Source organism: Salmo salar, chromosome ssa02, assembly GCF_905237065.1.
Source record: "Salmo salar chromosome ssa02, Ssal_v3.1, whole genome shotgun sequence".
Taxonomy (NCBI): domain Eukaryota; kingdom Metazoa; phylum Chordata; class Actinopteri; order Salmoniformes; family Salmonidae; genus Salmo; species Salmo salar.
Genome location: NC_059443.1, coordinates 43,986,215 through 44,006,653, shown reverse-complemented (window position 1 = coordinate 44,006,653; position 20,439 = coordinate 43,986,215). Strand labels below are relative to the sequence as shown.

Sequence of the window (20,439 nt, the reverse complement as noted above, 5' to 3'; positions counted from 1 at the left end):
CCATAGAAAGCAAAACTGTTTTCCTTTTTTGAGCTTGTTTCATGTTTGGTTCACATCGATGTGTCTGAGAATTGATGAATGACTGAAACCAGCTGGCAATGTTGATGTTTGAATGTGCTTGACACCGTTCCAGTAGGTCTAGTTGAGTTGGACAGGGCCACTCCAAACAGGCAGACGGACAGACAGACAGACAGACAGACAGACAGACAGACAGACAGACAGACAGACAGACAGACAGACAGACAGACAGACAGACAGACAGACAGACAGACAGACAGAAGCTGTGCTTCGAATGCGCTCCAGACTTCGACCTGATCCAAAGAAGTATCCAAAGAACAGTTACCAAAAAGAATTCTCACTCGCCTGTAGAGTGTTTCCTTCCTTCTTTCCATTTCTAACTGTAGGATGTGGGATCTGCATCGGGTCCAAACAGTGCATGCATGGTTGTTGTTATCCTTAATCAGCATGTGTTGCAAGATTAGCAACGAGCAAAACATTTTTTTCAACAGGATCAAAGAGGAAAGGCATGGAGTGTGAGCCAGAGATGTGATGAAGCGATTCACTGACAACGTTCTCGCTGATTGATTGACCAGTGGGCTGAGGTGATCAGGCATAATGAACACACAGTTAAATGGCTGCTAATAGAAGGCAGTAGGCATTCAACCACTAAAAAGAGGTGAGCCAGAGGCGCCGCTGGTCAGATCAAGTGAGTAACTAACCCGCCCATATGACGAAAGAAAGGGACATGCTTTGCGATAGTAGTGATCCGCCTTCGAAGCTGTTAGAACCCAGAACCCCTTCTCTCCCAATGGGTGGGAAAAGAACTCGCTAACTTCTCACAATTTCCATCTTCATTCCATGCCCGGTTTCCCCTGCTCTCAACGTTGTGTGTTAGCAATCATGTGTGGATGGGGTTTGGGAAAGGGGAGTACATTTGGCCAATTTACAGTGGATGTCAGGTCAATGTAAACATGCCCAGAGTGTATATTCTACATTAATGTATGGCTGTGTGAGGCGATGAGGAAGAAAAATACTCCCGTTTATTTTCCCTCCATATAGAGAGATTGACAGCATGAAGCCAGATATACAGTGAGCTTCAAAAGTATTGGGACAGTGACACATACAGTTGAAGTCGGACGTTTACATACACCTTAGGCAAATACATTTACTCAGTTTTTCACAATTCTGACATTTGAGTCCTTGTAAAAATTCCTTGTCTTAGGTCAGTTAGGATCACTGCTTTATTTTAAGAATGTGAAATGTCAGAACAATAGTATAGAGAATGATTTATTTCAGCCTTTATTTCTTTCCTCACATTCCCAGTGGGTCAGAGGTTTACATACACTCAATTAGTATTTGGTAGCATTGCCTTTAAATTGTTTAACTTGGGTCAAACATTTTGGGTAGCCTTCCACAAGCTTCCCACAATAAGTTGGGTGAATTTTGGCCCATTCCTCCTGACAGTGCTGATGTAAGTCAGGTTTGTAGGCCTCCTTGATCGCACACACTTTTTCAGTTCTGCCCACAAATTTTCTATAAGATTGAGGTCAGGGCTTTGTGATGGCCACTCCAATACCTTGACTTTGTTGTCCTTAAGCCATTTTGCACACCTTTGGAAGTATGCTTGGGGGTTCATTATCCATTTGGAAGACCCATTTGCGAGCAGGCTTTAACTTCCTGACTGATGTCTTGAGATGTTGCTTCAATATATCCACATAATTTTCCTTCCTTCCCTTTTTCCTCCAAACATAACGATGGTCATTATGGCCAAACAGTTCTATTTTTGTTTCATCAGACCAGAGGACATTTCTCCAAAAAGTACAATCTTTGTCCCCATGTGCAGCTGCAAAACGTACTCTGGCTTTTTTATGGAGGTTTTGGAGCAGTGGCTTCTTCCTTGCTGAGCGGCCTTTCGATGTAGAACTCGTTTTACTGTGGATACTTTTGTACCTGTTTCCTCCAGCATCTTCACAAGGTCCTTTGCTGTTGTTCTGGGATTGATTTGCACTTTTCGCACCAAAGTACATTCATCTCTAAGAGACAGAATGCGTCTCCTTCCTGAGCGGTGTGAGGGCTGCGTAGTCCCATGGTGTTTATACTTGCGTACTATTGTTTGTACAGATGAACGTGGTACCTTCAGGCATTTGGAAATTGCTCCCAAGGATGAACCAGACTTGTGGAGGTCTACATTTTTTTTCTGAGGTCTTGTCTGATTTCTTTTGATTTTCCCATGATGTCAAGCAAAGAGGCAGTGAGTTTGAAGGTAGGCCTTGAAATACATCCACAGGTACACCTCCAATTGACTCAAATGATGTCAATTAGCCTATCAGAAGCTTCTAAAGCCATGACATCATTTTCTGGAATTTTCCAAGCTGTTTAAAGGCACAGTCAACTTAGTGTATGTAAACTTCTGACCCACTGGAATTGTGATACAGTGAATTATAAGTTAAATAATCTGTCTGTAAACAATTGTTGGAAAAATTACTTGTGTCATGCACAAAGTACTAACCGACTTGCCAAAACTATAGTTTATTAACAAGAAATGTGTGGAGTGGTTGAAAAACGCATTTTAATGACTCCAACCTAAGTGTATGTAAACTACTGACTTCAACTGTAAATATTTTTTGTCTTTGTACTCCAGCACTTTGGATTTGAAATGATACAATGACTATGAGGTCAAAGTGCAGACTGTCAACTTTAATTTAAGGGTATTTTTCATCCATATCGGGTCCGTTTAGAAATTGCAGCACTTTTTGCACGTAGTACCCCCCCATTTTAGGTGACCAAAAGTATTGGGACAAATTCACTTATATATGTATTAAAGTAGGTGAAAAGTTTTGTATTTGGTTCCATATTTCTAGCACGCAATGATTACAGCAAGCTTGTGACTCTACAAACTTGTTGGATGCATTTTCTTTCTTTTTTGGTTGTGTTTCAGATTATTTTGTGGCCAATAGAAATTAATGGTAAGTAATGTATTGTATTTTTGACTACTTTAATACACATATAAGTGAATTCATCCCAATACTTTTGGTCCCCTAAAATGGGGGGACTATGTACAAAAAGTGCTGTAATTTCTAAACGGTTCACCTAATATGGATGAATACCTTCAAATTAAAGCTGATAGTCTGCACTTTAACCTCATAGTCATTGCGTTATTTCAAATCCAAAGTGTTAAAGTACAGAGTCAAATAAACAGCAAAATTGTCACTGTCCCAAGACTTTTGGAGCTCGCTGTATATTGTCCAAGAATATCATTACTTTGTTACGTCGTTATCTTTGAAAATGACATCAACTCCCCGTATAATTTCTCTATCAGAGTAGACAGTAGCAGGTTGGGTTTGACGTCCTGAAGCGAAAGAAGAAAAAGAGGACGGTCTGTTTAGATTTGGATGTTACAGTACGTGGCTGCAATGAATCCAATCTTCTCACAGTTCGGAAATATCTTGAAATGTGTTATGTGTCTGACGTATTGAGGTCTCTGCTCGTTGCTGAGTGAGTAGTCGTGCAGTAAGGAGATGAGCAATCAGTGATGAATAGGCCACGGATTACAGTGGGTGCTAATCTGAACGTGATCGACGAGGGGTGAACTTAATCCCTGGAGACGATCACAGACACACTCTGATTAACACTAAATCTCAGTGTCTCCGCTCTCGCTCCATCTCATCACTCCCCAACACAGATTTTGTGTGTTTGCGTGTAGTCTGCCAGGCGGGTCTTCTCCTCCGTAAATCCAGGGTACTCTGCTTCAGTCTTCAACACTGCGGGGAAGAGTGAACCCCATGTCAAACACTGACATCTCCTTGCTGCTGCTTCTCACATGATTACAAACTGCTGTTATAGTTCCACTTAGCAATTTATTGTCGTCTTTAAACGGGTTGGAGAAATGTAATATGCGAATTCATGGCCAATGGAGAAACATGCTCTGTTCAGTCAGTTGACTTCTCTATGATTGTTTTATTAAGAACTGTGGTAAGTTGCCTATTCGGTGGAAGCTGTTACCCTATATCTGCCTGTGATATTTAAAACTTGGCTCCGATCGATAGCAGTGTCTCTCGTTTGCAGCTATTGTGTTCGCCCAAGGACATTTTCTTGTAAACAGGATCGCTAAGGAGTTTATATTAAGAGACGCTTATTGTGGAATGGACTGGCTGTTACTGGCTCCTTTGTCCTCCGCCGGCAACTCGATCCGGGCCCAGAGTCAATGTGGTTTGGGGCGTTCATCGGCTGTCTCAACACAGCATCAACACAGCGCTCAGGAGGGCCAGTTCTGACCAGAATTAATGCAATATTCACATTCAAAACCAATCAGTATTCAAAGTTGCAGAGGGCAACCAAAGTTTGCATGAATGACAAATTGCTGAATTAGACGGATTTCCTACAAATTTGAAAATATCTTTGTTACATATCTGTAACTATTGTTTGGCTTATACTGTGTGATGGACTTTTCAACTGCTGACTTTTTCCTCTGTTGCCTCAAGTGTACCTTTGTCCTCAGCTCTGAGGCCATCCGCAGTTTTGTCTTACCACCGTGACAGGAACATGTTGTTGTTAGGCCCAGTGAACTCAGCTGCAGTATCACATGTTAGTTACAGTAGTTACAGTGGAATATACTATCAAAGGCAGTTATCATTCATACTGACGGTGCCTGTATTACACACTCTCAAACTCAAGCGTTGTTCCAGGGGGTTTTTCCTTTTTTCCTTTCTCCCTGCTTTTTGGGATCTAAACCAAGTTTTTTTCCCTTGCCACTGTGCTTCTCCCTGCTTTTTGGGATCTAAACCGAGGCACTTGTGACCACTGCTGATGTAAAAAGATTTTATAAGTTCATTTGATCGACTGATTGATTGATTGCTTGATTGGATTGCTTTACATGTAGTTGAAACTAATCACACTTTCTGTTTGTGCCCTCTGTTTCTCGTCTCTCTCCTGCAGCTAGCTATGGCGTGTACCCTATCTGCAAGGGCTGCTCAGTGTGCTCCAAGGACAATGGCTGCGTGAACTGCCAGCCCAAGCTCTTCTTGTTCCTGCGGAGGGAGAGGATGAGGCAGTACGGCGAGTGTCTCCACGCATGTCCGACGGGATACTATGGCATTCGAGCTCCGGAGATCAACACCTGCTCCCGTAAGGCCTCCCTCCTTCATCCCTCCATCCCTCCATCCCCTGATCTCTCTTTTCTATCTCCTCTCTCCTCTCGTCACATGATTTATTGTCTCGTCACATGCTCCTTATGCAGGGAAGAGGGAGACGCACATGCTTCACACGGCTGAACCAAGAGCATAGGTGGATGTTAGTGCCGAGACTTTATTAAGAAGGGCCTTTCCTCCAGGGGCGACCAGTATAGGCCTGGATGTGGGATCTGAGGCTGTAGATGTCTGATTAATCCGGCTTCTCAACCAACAGTCCCACTTGGTGAACATTTAGAGGCTTGTTAGAGGGTGTTGTGGATGGGCTTCAGAACAAAGGCTATTCAGACGTACTTAAATGGGCTGTTATTCAAGTTCTAGGCATATCTTGGTGCTTTGTTTAATTTAAAAGAAAAATATTTCACCTTTATTTAACCAGGTAGGCAAGTTGAGAACAAGTTCTCATTTACAACTGCGACCTGGCCAAGATAAAGCAAAGCAGTTCGACACATACAACAACACAGAGTTACACATGGAGTAAAACAAACATACAGTCAATAATACAGTAGAAAAATAAGTCTATATACAATGTGAGCAAATGAGGTGAGATAAGGGAGGTAAAGGCAAAAAAGGCCATGGTGGCAACGTAAATACAATATAGCAATTAAAACACTGGAAGATTAGCGACGCTTACCAATAGTTTGTAGACTTTGCACAAACGGAACGCTGCCATGTGCAGATTAAAGCGAGTGGAATAGGTTAAGGCACTCGCAGAGGGCTGGACGATGTCATTCTGAGGAAAAACTATCCTGATGATGATGATGTGAGGAAAAAACATCAATCATATTAGATATTTCTATTCATCCATGTTAATAGTATAAATGTATATCATTTTTTGTGGGATTTATGTACTCGTGTTCAACGTGTTTTCTGTGTGTAGTCAGCTGTATTCGATATCAGGATTGTTTTGGTCTCATGACAACCTAAAACAGACACCTTTAGACACAGATCTTTTTCATTATGTTGTCTATATTAAAAACTGAAAGGGGAAGAACTAAAACCCAACAATGGTTCTCAGCTAAAAATAAATAATAATAATACAATATCAAATTAATTAAATGTGTCCCTCTCCACTCCTATTGGACCAGGCTGCGCCCCCATCTCATAACCTTATTTTAACATGGAGTCTGGCTTGAGAGAGGCCGGCTTTATAGGTTTATAGAGAGCCCGAGGCGTTGGCTGAGTGTTTCATGTGAAAACTGAGAAAGAACTTGAACCCATTGGGTTCTGTTAGCCAAACTCCTGACAGACATGCTGAAATGAGGCCCCAGAGGAGCGTGTCAGGACCTCTACGCCCAATAATCCAGACGCGCAGCAGACACTGGAGGAGAAACCATTTTGCTGCTTACTCACTGACTCGCTCTCTCTCTCCAAACCTCCATGCAAATACGTCCGCTGGTTTTGTCAGTCAGAAAAATAGAGCAGATTGACGACTGAAATGCCTGGCTTGTCGTAAACTGCTGGTATCAATTGGATTCTCCCCTCCCCGAGACACCCGCTCCCCCTGCACACACATTCTCATCTCTCCATTCCCCACAATAAAAGAGGAGAAGGACGGGCCTGCAGTCATTTCACCCTATCTTCACAAGTCAGGGAAAATCAGAGGAGAAAGACATTGTGTTCTTCAGCGGATAGTAATTCTTCCCCATCCCTCCCCACACTGTCTCTCTGTCCTGCGCGAAGTTTGATTTTAAGCGGTACCGACGTGCTGCACCAACGTGTGGCAAGTTAATCTTGTGGCAGTTTGCTCTTTTCAGAACCAAAATCTTACCATTGTCAAGTATCATCAAATCTCGGCGGCCAGGTCTTCTTTGATGTGATCGCTACTGGAGTCGTAACTATGTAATCCCACTTCGCATTTGACCTTCCTCCTTAAGTTGCACTCTTCATGTAATTTCCACTAAACAGTTTGGGTCTGTCGGCCATAACGGGCCGTTCTATCAGCTCGGCTCTACGAAGCTAATTGTCGGGTCACTGGGAACGATTTGTGGGCTGACAAGGCAGCCGGATTCTCCTCTGAGCTCAAAGACACCGGGGTTCCTCCCCGCCACCGGTGACCCAGAACCAGTGCCTGCCCCTGTTCTCTAAGAGGCCGGGAAGGTGGAATTACGTCTCTGTTATCATGGTCTTTCAAAGCAGCCTCTGAAATCACTTAAGGAGCAGCTGCTTATTATTACACCAGAGTTTGTCTGTGTGATCTTATCTCATTCAAGATTGTTTTGTGGACTGCCTGGGTAAAGGAAAACCAAAGCCACACGATAGAGAGAGAGGTTTACACACTCACTCCCAGGACCAGCCGTGATGAGGCTGGAACCCCGTGGCTAAGTTCCTCACTCTCTTTCAGCCGCCGCTTGACAGCTTGGCATTAGGAGAAGAAAGAGTGTAGCCACACACTTTAACCTGTGTGCCAATGTGCAGTAAGACTAGGTGACTGAAGCTAACCAGGCAACTGAACCAGCCAGTGGCTGAATTTAGAAGAGAGAGGGGGAAGTTAAAGGTTGGGAAATGGGAGGGGAGGAAGATGCCTGATTCCGCATATTTTTTTCTCAAATTCAGTTTTCTCTGGGTAGTTTTTCCAGGTTTCATTTAAATGTTTTTTTTTTGTGTTTTTTTGGTTTTCTCTCTCAAAATCACACTTTTTTAATAGAAAACACACACAACTGTATGTTCACTTTTGAGGTCTGGGAAAAATCTAAGAAATATTGGTGTAGTTACCCATTAATGCAAGTGTGCACCAGCCAGAGACTTTTGTTTGGTTAGCTGTGTTTCTGTAGCGCTCATGTGATTGCAGAGTTAGCAAAACAAATGGCTACTGGATTGATGCAAATCACCATCATATCATTCTGCCTGGTAGGCATAGGCTACTTTGTAGTTAACATTTCGTTCAGAAGGTTTTGGTGAAAACCTTTCCATCTACAGTACCAGCAGACGATTATCATTAGCATTCATGCTAACGGCTACACAAAGTGTAGACTAGATAAAAGTGCGCTGTACACAACACAGACGAGGGCATTCCTGTGCCTTTTCAGAAAGTTGCAGGAAAATACAAGTCACTGATGCATTTTGTTCATGGATTTTCTACAAGTCCAATAAATGTAGTTCATTTCCTACTAAGTTCAATAAATGTTTGAATATTGCTGAATTCCGTTTTAATGTCTGGCATACGTGATTCGGTCCGTGTTTTCCTCATCTTTCTCTCTCTCACACACATACATAAGTACACACACACACACACACACACACACACACACACACACACACACACACACACACACACACACACACACACACACACACACACACACACACACACACACCTTTCAACAGCTAATGGTGAAGAGTTTGATATGATTTGTAAGTCCAGCTGCAGTCATGGAGGAGCTTATCAGCTCAACAGACTAATACTGCTCTATGCTCATCTGTCTCTATGTCAACCTCCATCTCTACCAGGGACATTTCTAAGGATAGAGATTCACATATGGTTTATATACAGCCCAGTCCTGATAGGTGCACATATATACAGTAAGGGATGTGTAAGTTAGTTCGTTGCAGTTGCACCAGTGCTAATACAAACTAGTCTGTCTACTTGCAAGGGACATCTATCGGCATGATTTAGGTTTAACGCAGGCTTTTATGACATTATTTAATTCCCAAGCTATGGCATAGACTGTATCAGGCATCAACTGTATTTTCACATGGGTTTAAAATATTAGGAGGGGGTGAGTGGTGGATAACAGTGTGCTGAGTTTAACGGTAGGGAAAGTGTTGACAGGGGCAGCATGAGAGTAATACTCTGAGCAAAACTTCCTCCCAGGGGCTGTATAATGGTTTTAAACACTGCTGAGGTGGTGGGGGGAAGAGGTTTGGAGGGTATCCTGGTGGACAAGGCTTTAAGTCTGGGATAGATTGTCCCTATATGCACCTCCATTTAACAAACACACACACAGCTCTCCCTCAGCCACAGCTCTCCCTCAGTCACAGCATGCTGTAATGCTCACAGAAACCCCAGCAACGAGCACCCCCCTGCCAGGATGGAAACCCTGTCAAGCTGAGCTCATAGATATGGCCAATATTCTGGAAGTGTGGTTCAAATATCACAGCGCGTCCAGTGCCAGTATATATGCCACTCGAGATTCCCCTTGTCCGAGGTGATTTTTAAAACCCCATTTCTGATTTTATTTTATTGCCTCTCTCGCATTTTGTTTCTGGTTTGTCCCGTTTTATGAGTTTTGGATGACTGGTTACACCTTTGTAAGATAGTTCATTTTTAAAGTGCATCATGGGAGCTTGGTCGATTCTGAGGTGGACAGTAGACACACGTCAGTTCTCCGGGCCAATTGAGTACCGAAGTATGAAGCTCTGTAAAGGAACTAACTCATAATACCATGAGCTACGTTGGCAGCACAGGCAGAAATAGGCTACTCTGCATCTCTGTCTTCCTGTGGGTATTTCCATTGCACATTTTAACCAGAAAAATACCAGTTGCTTTTGGCCTTTGCGCCTTACCAAGGGACAGTTAATCATCACAGCTTTTACAAACCACAGTTTAGACACACTGCCAGACAACACAATGGACACAACGAACTGACAGGCCTGTCGTGTCTCCTCTCCACTGGCCCATTCTGACTGACAGGAACACCGGCACTGTCTCGCCCAGCAGCCCCATGCCAGTGTGTTGAAGAGCATCCACGTGGAAAGAAAAGAGAATTTTAGAGGGAAGAACATGCAGCCTTTCCCTGTGACATGAACTCCTGCCATCCATCAATCCACATGACATGGCTGGGTGGCAGCTAGCAAGCCAAGGGTTAAATGTCAGCCAAACCTTCTGATTTAGAGAGTAGGTCAAAGCGCTATTAGGCTAGCACAAGGCTAGCTGCTTCACTCAGACCCACTTGGAGAGGAAGGCTGGAAAAATGGGGTTTGTTTTCCCCCGCTTCAGTGCCAGAGCTTCTTTCTGTCTGATCATGGACATGGACACTGCCACTGCCTGCCTGTTCAACAGCAGTCCTGGTTAGCATCCTGGAAGACTTTGTGACTTTTCATTAGACTGATGATTGGCTTGACAACCTAACCCCCATAGCTTACAAGAAAGGCCCTCTCTGGGCTCCCAACAGATTCTCCATCTTTTGAAAAATGATTTACAGTTTTTTTAACACGAATATTCATTGAAATAAATCAAGTGATGGCATATGTCCCATGTCAACCCAATCTCAGACAGAACACCTCTGAAATTGACAATTGCTTTGAGTGTCCCTGATCAAATTTGCTGATTTTCAATCCAGACCACAGCAGAGAGATGGGGAGAGTCGCTGCCAGCTAGACTCGCAGGGTTAGATCACGCTTTTAAAGCTCCATGATTCAACTCCAAATGTAGTTGACATGAAAACCACAAACTGAAAAAACAAAAAAATGGAAACAGTCACATTCATACAAGTGCAACCATGACTTTCCTTTAAAAGATGTTGACCATCTGAAATTTCAGCCTGTTTTGGCGGGTTGGCGTTTTGGCCTAATAGAACAATAAGAAAGAGAGTTCCAAACCTGTCTGCCAATAACAACTAGTTTTCAGTTTTCCCCTCCCCACTCCCAGACAGTCCTACCGCAATTCTTGCTTGAGAAATTGCACTTTACTAAGAAGCTATTTCTTTTTCTTTTTGACGATTTTAATTGAAAACAATCACAGTACAGTACTTAATTTTTACCCAGAAAAGATTTGATATTGAGTTAAAAACGGAGAAACAAGGCTAAGAGGAGATAATGTGTTTTAAGCCTCAAAGAAGAACATTGAGCCTTCCTTTCATCAGATTCCTGCCAGATCTGATGACCTCATTATTTCTTATTAGTCTCCCAGAGGCACCTAGAAGAGACATTGGAGGTGGCACAGAGGTTAATCCCAAAGAGGGCTATAACCTGCTCCTATGCATCTGAGGGCCATGGGCCTCGTCTGGCGCTCTCCGTTGGGCCCCTGGCCACCGCAGAGGCAGTCAAGCAGCCGGGCAGTTGCAGCACCCTGTGGGAACTTCCCTCATATCCATCCAACTCTGACCCCAGACATACATACATACATATATACACTGCTCAAAAAAATAAAGGGAACACTTAAAAAACACATCCTAGATCTGAATGAAAGAAATAATCTTATGAAATACTTATTTCTTTACATAGTTGAATGTGCTGACAACAAAATCACTCAAAAAGAATCAATGGAAATCCAATCAACCCATGGAGGTCTGGATTTGGAGTCACACTCAAAATTAAAGTGGAAAACCACACTACAGGCTGATCCAACTTTGATGTAATGTCCTTAAAACAGGTCAAAATGAGGCTCAGTAGTGTGTGTGGCCTCCACGTGCCTGTATGACCTCCCTACAACGCCTGGGCATGCTCCTGATGAGGTGGCGGATGGTCTCCTGAGGGATCTCCTCCCAGACCTGGACTAAAGCATCCGCCAACTCCTGGACAGTCTGTGGTGCAACGTGGCGTTGGTGGATGGAGCGAGACATGATGTCCCAGATGTGCTCAATTGGATTCAGGCCTGGGGAACGGGCGGGCCAGTCCATAGCATCAATGCCTTCCTCTTGCAGGAACTGCTGACACACTCCAGCCACATGAGGTCTAGCATTGTCTTGCATTAGGAGGAACCCAGGGCCAACCACACCATCATATGGTCTCACAAAGGGTCTGAGGATGTCATCTCGGTACCTAATGGCAGTCAGGCTACCTCTGGCGAGCACATGGAGGCGAGCACACCTCTGGCGAGCACATGGCCCCCCAAAGAAATGCCACCCCACACCATGAGTGACCCACCGCCAAACCGGTCATGCTGAAGGATGTTGCAGGCAGCAGAATGTTCTCCACGGCGTCTCCAGACTCTGTCACGTCTGTCACGTGCTCAGTGTGAACCTGCTTTCATCTGTGAAGAGCACAGGGCGCCAGTGGCGAATTTGCCAATCTTGGTGTTCTCTGGAAAATGCCAAACATCCTGCACGGTGTTGGGCTGTAAGCACAACCCCCACCTGTGGATGTCGGGCCCTCATACCACCCTCATGGAGTCGGTTTCTGACCGTTTGAGCAGACACACGCACATTTGTGGCCTGCTGGAGGCCATTTTGCAGGGCTCTGGCAGTGCTCCTCCTGCTCCTCCTTGCAGAAAGGCGGAGGTAGCGGTCCTGCTGCTGGGTTGTTGCCCTCCTACGGCCTCCTCCACGTCTCCTGATGTACTGGCCTGTCTCCTGGTAGCGCCTCCATGCTCTGGACACTACGCTGACAGACACAGCAAACCTTCTTGCTACAGCTCACATTGAGGTTTTGGAGCAGTGGCTTCTTCCTTGCTGAGCGGCCTTTCAGGTTATGTCGATATAGGACTCGTTTTACTGTGGATATAGATACTTTTGTACCTGTTTCCTCCAGCATCTTCACAAGGTCCTTTGCTGTTGTTCTGGGATTGATTTGCACTTTTTGCACTAAAGTACGTTCATCTCTAGGAGACAGAATGCGTCTCCTTCCTGAGCGGTATGACGGCTGCGTGGTCCCATGGGGTTTATACTTGTGTACTATTGTTTGTACAGATGAACGTGGTACCTTCAGGCGTTGGGACATTTCTTTTGATTTTCCCATGATGTCAAGCAAATAGGCACTGAGTTTGAAGGTAGGCCTTGAAATAGATCCACAGGTACACCTCCAATTGACTCATGATGTCAATTAGCCTATCAGAAGCTTCTAAAGCCATGACATCATTTCTGGAATCTTCCAAGCCGTTTAAAGGCACAGTCAACTTAGTGTATGTTAACTTCTGACCCACTGGAATTGTGATACAGTGAATTATAAGTGAAATAATCTGTCTGCAAACAATTGTTGGAAAAATTACTTGTGTCATGCACAAAGTAGATGTCCTAACCGACTTGCCAAAACTATAGTTTGTTAGCAATACGTTTGTGGAGTGGTTGAAAAACGAGTTTTAATGACTCCAGCCTAAATGTATGTAAACTTCCCACTTCAACTGTATATGCATGTGATATATCTGTAAAGGAATGCCGTATCTTCTATTATATCTGATAAAAAGTAAGACAGGAATCGCTATCACCGGTGTTTGCTAATAAATTTGACTATAAGCTTGTTTTTGACATCTATATTGTGAGATGAACTTTAACGTTGTGGCACTCGTTAGTCATGTGTGTTTCGGTGTACCAGCGTCTCCACTCCTGTTTGTTGTCAATAACAGCAGGTTGCGCAATATGCCAGTGCTTGAGAGTGTAGTAGTGCCAGATGTTCTTTTGTCTTGTGTTTGAGGGGTAAAGAGGAGCGCTGCTTTCCAATCTACTCCTTTGATTTATTGGCTGTTGGGTTCCTGTCTTGGGCCTGACGTGTATTGACACCGAGCCCCACCAATATCTAATTTCAGCGGGAACAAAGAGGAGAGGAGAGAGGGATGAGAGCTAAAAAAAAAAAAAAAAGTAGGGAGGAGGGAGAGGAGAGCGAGCGCATCCTGCATTTGTGTGGGCCTCTGCCTTACCTCCCGTTTCACTCATTCCATGCCAAAATCTCTACAGCACTGCGTAACTCTATTGGCCCAGTGTGTTTATCAAGCAAGAGATAAGCACGTGTGTGTGTGATATGTTGGACCAGGGATGAGATAGTGAGATGGCAGAAATGTCTCAATCGTAAATGTTGGCTGCCTTCCATGTTTAGTTTGTTTTGTTCTATCTAGGTAGTCTTCAATTGGTACCAAACGGAATAAAACTATTTGTACTTATCCAGTGTAGGGCAATTCCACTGTAACGGAGTGATGCTGAGACTCAGATTTTTCACTTTAAAATGTACAGGATATCCAACACAAACCAATGATTGCAAAGTTAAACACACAGAATGACGGTTTGTGCTGTTTGTGGCGTCATTCTGTTACCAAACTTTGCATCAGCACTGTTCTTCATGTAAATGTGTTTTTGTAAAATGTTCAGTGGAAATTGCTAAAAGTAGTCCTTGTGCATAGAGTTGTATTGTCTGTTTTAACTTTGCAGTCATTGGTTTTTGTTGGATATGCATTTTAAAGTAAAAAATCTGAGTCTCAGCATCACTCTGTTACCGTGGAATTGCCCTACAGTGTGCCCTAATGAAGACGACCCAGGAGTGCAGTGAGGTCTTACAGGCTGCCTCAGACCACCTCTTGAATCTGAGAGTGTCTGTTGCATGTACCACATCCGCACATCCGTTCCAGTAGCACTGAATTTACACTGTTCCTACCCCAACATCCCGTTTCTGCAAATCCCAGCTGGTTGTCACATATGGTTGTCACCTCCGAGAGAGTTTCTCTCTTTTCCTTTGGATAAAAGCGTATATTAAATGCCATTATATTGCCCTAGGTTGCACTGCGCTTTTACCATTAGATCACTTAGGCTGTAGCTGGTTTTATTCATGTCCCAAAGATGAAACTTATTTTTTTGTAACTTCTTTTCCAGCTTTTTTCTTCACGAACATACATTTTATATATTACATTTTACATACTACAGACATGGTACTTTTATATACAGCATTCACATGACAAATATATTATGTATACATACAGTACATATATACATACATATACACATGGATACATACACACATACATACACACATATATATATATATATATATATATATATATATATATATATATATATATATATATATATATATATATATATATATATATATATATATATATATATAGTTAAAGTCGGAAGTTTACATACATTTAGGTTGGAGTCATTAAAACTCATTTTTCAACCACTTCACACATTTCTTGTTAACAAACTAATAGTTTGGCAAGTCGGTTAGGACATCTACTTTGTGCATGACACAAGTAATGTTTACAACAATTGTTTACAGACAGATTATTTCACTTATAATTCATTGTATCACAATTCCAGTGGGTCAGAAGTTTACAAACACTAAGTTGACTGTGCCTTTAAACAGCTTGGAAAATTCCAGAAAATGATGTCATGGCTTTAGAAGCTTCTGATAGGCTAATTGACATCATTTGAGTCAATTGGAGGTGTACCTCTGGATGTATTTCAAGGCCTACCTTCAAACTCACTGCCTCTTTGCTTGACATCATGGGAAAATCAGAAGTAATCAGCCAAGACCTCAAAAAAAACATTGTAGACCTCCACAAGTCTGGTTCATCCTTGGGAGCAATTTCCAAACACCTGAAGGTGCCACGTTCATCTGTACAAGCAATAGTACGCAAGTATAAACCCCATGGGACCACGCAACCATCATACTGCTCAGGAAGGAGTCGCGTTCTGTCTCCTAGAGATGAACGTACTTTGGTGCGAAAAGTGCAAATCAATCCCAGAACAACAGCAAAGAACCTTGTGAAGATGCTGGAGGAAACAGGCACAAAATATATCCACAGTAAAACGAGTCCTATATCGACATAACCTGAAAGGCCGCTCAGCGAGGAAGAAGCCACTGCTCCAAAACCGTTTGCAACTGCACATGGGGACAATTCACCCAACTTATTGTGGGAAGCTTGTGGAAGGCTACCTGAAACGTTTGACCCAAGTTAAACAATTTAAAGGCAATGCTACCAAATACTAATTGAGTGTATGTAAACTTCTGACCCACAGGGAATGTGATGAAAGAAATCAAATCTGAAATAAATCATTCTCTCTACTATTATTCTGACATTTCACATTCTTAAAATAAAGTGGTTATCCTAACTGACCTAAGACAGGGGATTTTTACTAGGATTAAATGTCAGGAATTGTGAGTTTAAATGTATTTGGCAAAGGTGTATGTAAACTTCCAACTTCATCTGTATATATATATATCCGTTGAACCTCTGGATATAGGCCTACAGTAGACCTATACATATCGCGTCAGGAACATCATTCATTAAACTTTGATGAGGGTGATAATCAAGCATTATGCCAATGACCAGCCAGAGAGCCAATAGATACTGTATCTAGGTAAAGAATCAAGAACAGTGTGGAGGCTGGTATTCAAACATCTTGTCATCCTGTCATCTTTTCATAAGGTAGGCAACAGGGGGGACAGGACGATGGGTGTGTCCCCAACCAACTTTGATTTGAGAGAGAGAGAGAGAGAGAGAGAGAGGTGTGTGTGTGTGTGTGTGTGTGTGTGTGTGTGTGTGTGTGTGTGTGTGTGTGTGTGTGTGTGTGTGTGTGTGTGTGTGTGTGTGTGTGTGTGTGTGTGTGTGTGTGTGTTTCCATTATATGTGTGTGTCTGTGTGTACGTTTGTGTGTGTACGTTTGTGTGTATATGTGTGTGTTTGCGGCAGGTTTGTTTAGACTGGTCAGGATTGGAAAAGCGTGAGAGACAGAGTGAGTGGGTAGAGGCCATACTTAGGGGTTCAAAGTGAAAAGGGGAGGGACCTCCGTCGTTGCGGAGGAATGCAGAGTGAGCAGAGGAGGCCTGATGGTTAGCTGGAGATGGTGTAATTAAGGGGCGTGATTGTGAGAACCTTCTCTGGGCCCGCAATAGGGTCCTAGATAAAAGAGTCTTGGGCCTTGTACTCTGTATCTGTTACATGTGGATAATTACTTCAACACACAATCACATGCACACATGGTGACTCTCCGGGAGACACAGAGAAGAACAGATGTCACCACCATACCTGAGAAAGCCTAGTTGAGCGAGTGATAGAGATGACTGCTGCTAGATGGCTAGCCTATAGGTCAGTGGAGCCTGGTGGGAGGAGCTATAGGAGGATGGGCTCATTGACATGGCTGAAATGGAATTAATGGAACAAAGTCAAACATGTGGTTTCTATATGTTTGATATGCTTGATACGTTCCATTTATTCCATTCCAGCCATTACAATTAGCCCATCCTCCTATAGGTCCTCCCACCAGCCTCCTCTAATATAGATTGGGGTTAGCCAACCAATCAGGCGACTTAAGGATTCTGAGGAGTGTCATCAATTAGACAGCTCGTGTGAGGGCTTCCTTTTAATCATGCAGCCCAGCGCGTCGCCCCGTCGGTGCGGCTCGTGTAATTTGGGCCCCTGCCTGAACGTGCTATTTGCAGAGTAAAAGGCTTGATGACACGTCGCCCTCGCCGCACAGTGCTGTGTTTCAGCCCGGCAGGGTGGGGCGTGGGACGATAAGTGTGGCGTTGTGTTTCTCACCAACGACATCAGCGTTGGTTAGTTAGTTTGGCAGGGGCTCGCAATGTTTTTGTTCCCCAACCCAAACTAACACAAAACCGAGGATTCTATCGCAGCTGTATGCCAGCTTCCTAATCACAAAAAGTTCATTCTTACCCCCATCAATGATGCAATGTCTGATAGCACGAAGCTTAGAATAAGCCATATCAAACATAAATTGGAGGCATGGGTAACACTAACTTTCTTAAAAAATATATTGAAAACCAAAACAAAATAGAATCCCCCCCCCACCAAAACAAAATGGAATCCCTCAAACCCATTCATGGCTAGGACATGAGAACCAGGCCCAGACCTCTGTGTTGTCTCCAGACTGTTGGATGTCAGGCTAGTGGTCTGTTTTCTTGCCTGTGTTGAAAGGGGTCACAGTGAGGTAATGTTTCACTAACTTTGCTGTTGTTATTTCACAGTTCGCACTCTTCACCCGCTCACACTGAAAACCGAGTGTGCTGAAATACAGCACAGCCCTGGAGATATATGATTATATGATTCACAGGACATCAACACAGAGGCTTTCTTTTGGAGGGGGGCGGTAATCCTTTCAAGAACTCCATCTCCTTCCCCAAACCCCCTTAGTCTTCTATCAACTCCAGATGGTATGAGTGTAAACTGTACTGTACCGCTGCCTAGCCCTGGCCTTGCCGAGACCTCTCCTCTCTTCACTTCCCCTCCTCTCCCCGCGTCGCCTCTCATCTCGTCTCCTCTTCCTCCCACAGGGTGCAGGATAGATAACTGTGAGTCCTGCTTCAGTAAAGACTTCTGCACCAAGTGCAAGGCAGGGTTTTACCTGCACAAAGGGCGCTGCTCCGAGAAGTGCCCAGAGGGCTTTGCGCCCCTGGAGGACACCATGGAGTGTGGAGGTAAGACGGGAAACAGCAAAGACATATGTGTGTCTGAAATAGCTCCGTATTCTCTATGTGGTGCGCTACTGGGCTCTGGTTCAAAGTAGTGCACTATATAGGGAATAGGGTGTCTTTTTGGAGTAATTCATACTGTGTTTGAAATGTGGAAAGTCGACAATGTGGATCACATTGAGGCAGGATCTCCTAGAACTGATTGACTTTACCCAACAGTCTTTAACCAATCTAACCTCTTGTATATGTTTTTGAATGAAACAGTAGAAGGATGGAAAGGACCACACACCAAGAGGTTATGGCCATCCGAGTCTTTTCACTATGTACTGTAGTAAACCTTGATTTGGACCCTCTATCGAGTCTCCCTGGCGCTACCCTTTAATGACTCATGTCTCTCCCCACACAGAAGGCTGTGAGGTGGGCCAGTGGAGCGAGTGGGGGTCTTGCACCAGGAGAAACAAAACCTGCGGCTTCAAGTGGGGTCTGGAGACCCGGACGCGGCACATCGTGAAGAAGCCGCCCAAGGACACTATACCCTGCCCCACCATCGCCGAGTCCAAGAGATGCAAAATGGCCATTAGGCACTGCAGGAGAGGTAAGACGTAATGCCATATTGGCAGACAGCTGTTTGGGTGGGTAGATGGATAATGTGTGTGTGTGTGTGTGTGTGTGTGTGTGCGCGTCTGTGTCATCCATCTCTATCTTTAGGGTGTTTTTGGTCTGTGGTGTGTCTGTCATGTGCAAGTCTAGCCTCTCCTCAAGGATTATAGTGCTTTAGAGCAGCGGTGTCAAACTCATTTCATGGAGGGCCTAGTGTCTGCAGGTTTTAGTTTTTTTCCTTTCAATTAAGGCCTAGATAACCAGGTATGGGGAGTTCTTTACTAATTAGTGACCTTAATTCATCAATCAAGTACAAGGGAGGAGCGAAAACCTGCAGACACTCGGCCCTCCGTGGAATGAGTTTGACACCTGTGTTTTAGAGACTTGTATCTAGGGTAAGGGGCCAGAACTCCCTCTTGGGAGAAACCATTTCCCCTTTCTGGTCTCAGAGTCCCACCAGGTATGTCTGCTGCTCTAGCCCACATTAACCCTGCGTGTCCCTCAAACACAAACCCACCACGTTCTGCCTTTTTTTTTTTTACCTTTTGGTTTTTAGGTGCACAGTGGTGTTTTCATGCATGAAGTATCAGTATTTTTCCATGGCCGCCCCATTCAAGCCAGCTCACCAGGTTTTTCTGGGTATATATATTTTTCTCTCTCTCTCTCTCTCTCTTCTGTGGAATTCTTCAAAGTATGAACTGCAGGTTTCCTCAATGGCACTCTCTGTTTCCTCCCGTCCATTTGAAAGTTATTTGCGGTACGCACAGCATGTACGTCGACCATTAAATGAGAAGTCAGATCTGGAAATATTTTTTGTGTAAATACAGCTAGGAAAATATTTTTCCTGAAGTTATTCAGTTCTTCACAGATGATCCAAACACACCATTTAGAGCGATGGCCTCATTCAAGTGTGCTTATTGACGAGTTGATGACAGAAAAGTTGTCCCTAACTCAAATATGTCCCTAACTCAGTCAATGTGATTTCGGATTAGGATGTGCTGTGCATACACTTCCTTAGGCAAAACATGGAGATATAGGAGTTATAGTGGCAGAATGGCAAATTGGGTTCAAGCCTTCCGAAAAATGATGAAAAAGAACATTGTTTAAAAAAAGCTGGAAAATATCCTACTCTCTCCAGGATTTTCCTCCATTTTTGGTATTGCATGTTAAATCCGAGTACCATTTAGTGAGGTGGTGAGAGCGTAAATAAACATGAAATAAACCATGATTGTCTCTCCTATTGCAGCAATATTGAGGCAGGCAGTGCTTTCTGGCTTGGAAACTGTCCCACTGGGCAGTTTCTTGACTCTAGCTGGGCCATGTGCGTGGAACCAACGTTGAAAATACGTTGAATTAACATCTGTGCCCAGTGAAACTGACGTGGAAACATTGAAATGATGTATAAACAACATTGATTCAAATAGTGTGTGCCCAGTGGGGTGATTATGTGTTTCTATCCCCTGTCCTGTTTTTTTTCTTTAGGAATTTCCCTCCCCCTAATTTAGCACTGCTTGCTTGACCTTTTCCAAAGTATTTTATGGTCTTCTTTAATTAAAACCTGGCATTGTTGGGCCTGTGTTACTGGCATCAATTATCTAGTATGAGGTCAGTGATGGGGAGTTATTGTGAA

At 43.7% G+C, this 20,439-nt stretch overlaps 1 protein-coding gene across 1 annotated transcript in view; it reads left to right on the top strand.

The window, feature by feature from the left end:
* Positions 1-20,439, top strand: part of LOC106583742 (R-spondin-2) — a 78,269-nt gene that overhangs the window by 30,885 nt on the left and 26,945 nt on the right. The window contains exons 3-5 of the mRNA XM_014168289.2: positions 4,936-5,124; positions 18,072-18,215; positions 18,616-18,804. Coding sequence (XP_014023764.1) covers positions 4,936-5,124; positions 18,072-18,215; positions 18,616-18,804 — 522 coding nt within the window. The remainder of the gene's footprint in view (positions 1-4,935; positions 5,125-18,071; positions 18,216-18,615; positions 18,805-20,439) is intronic.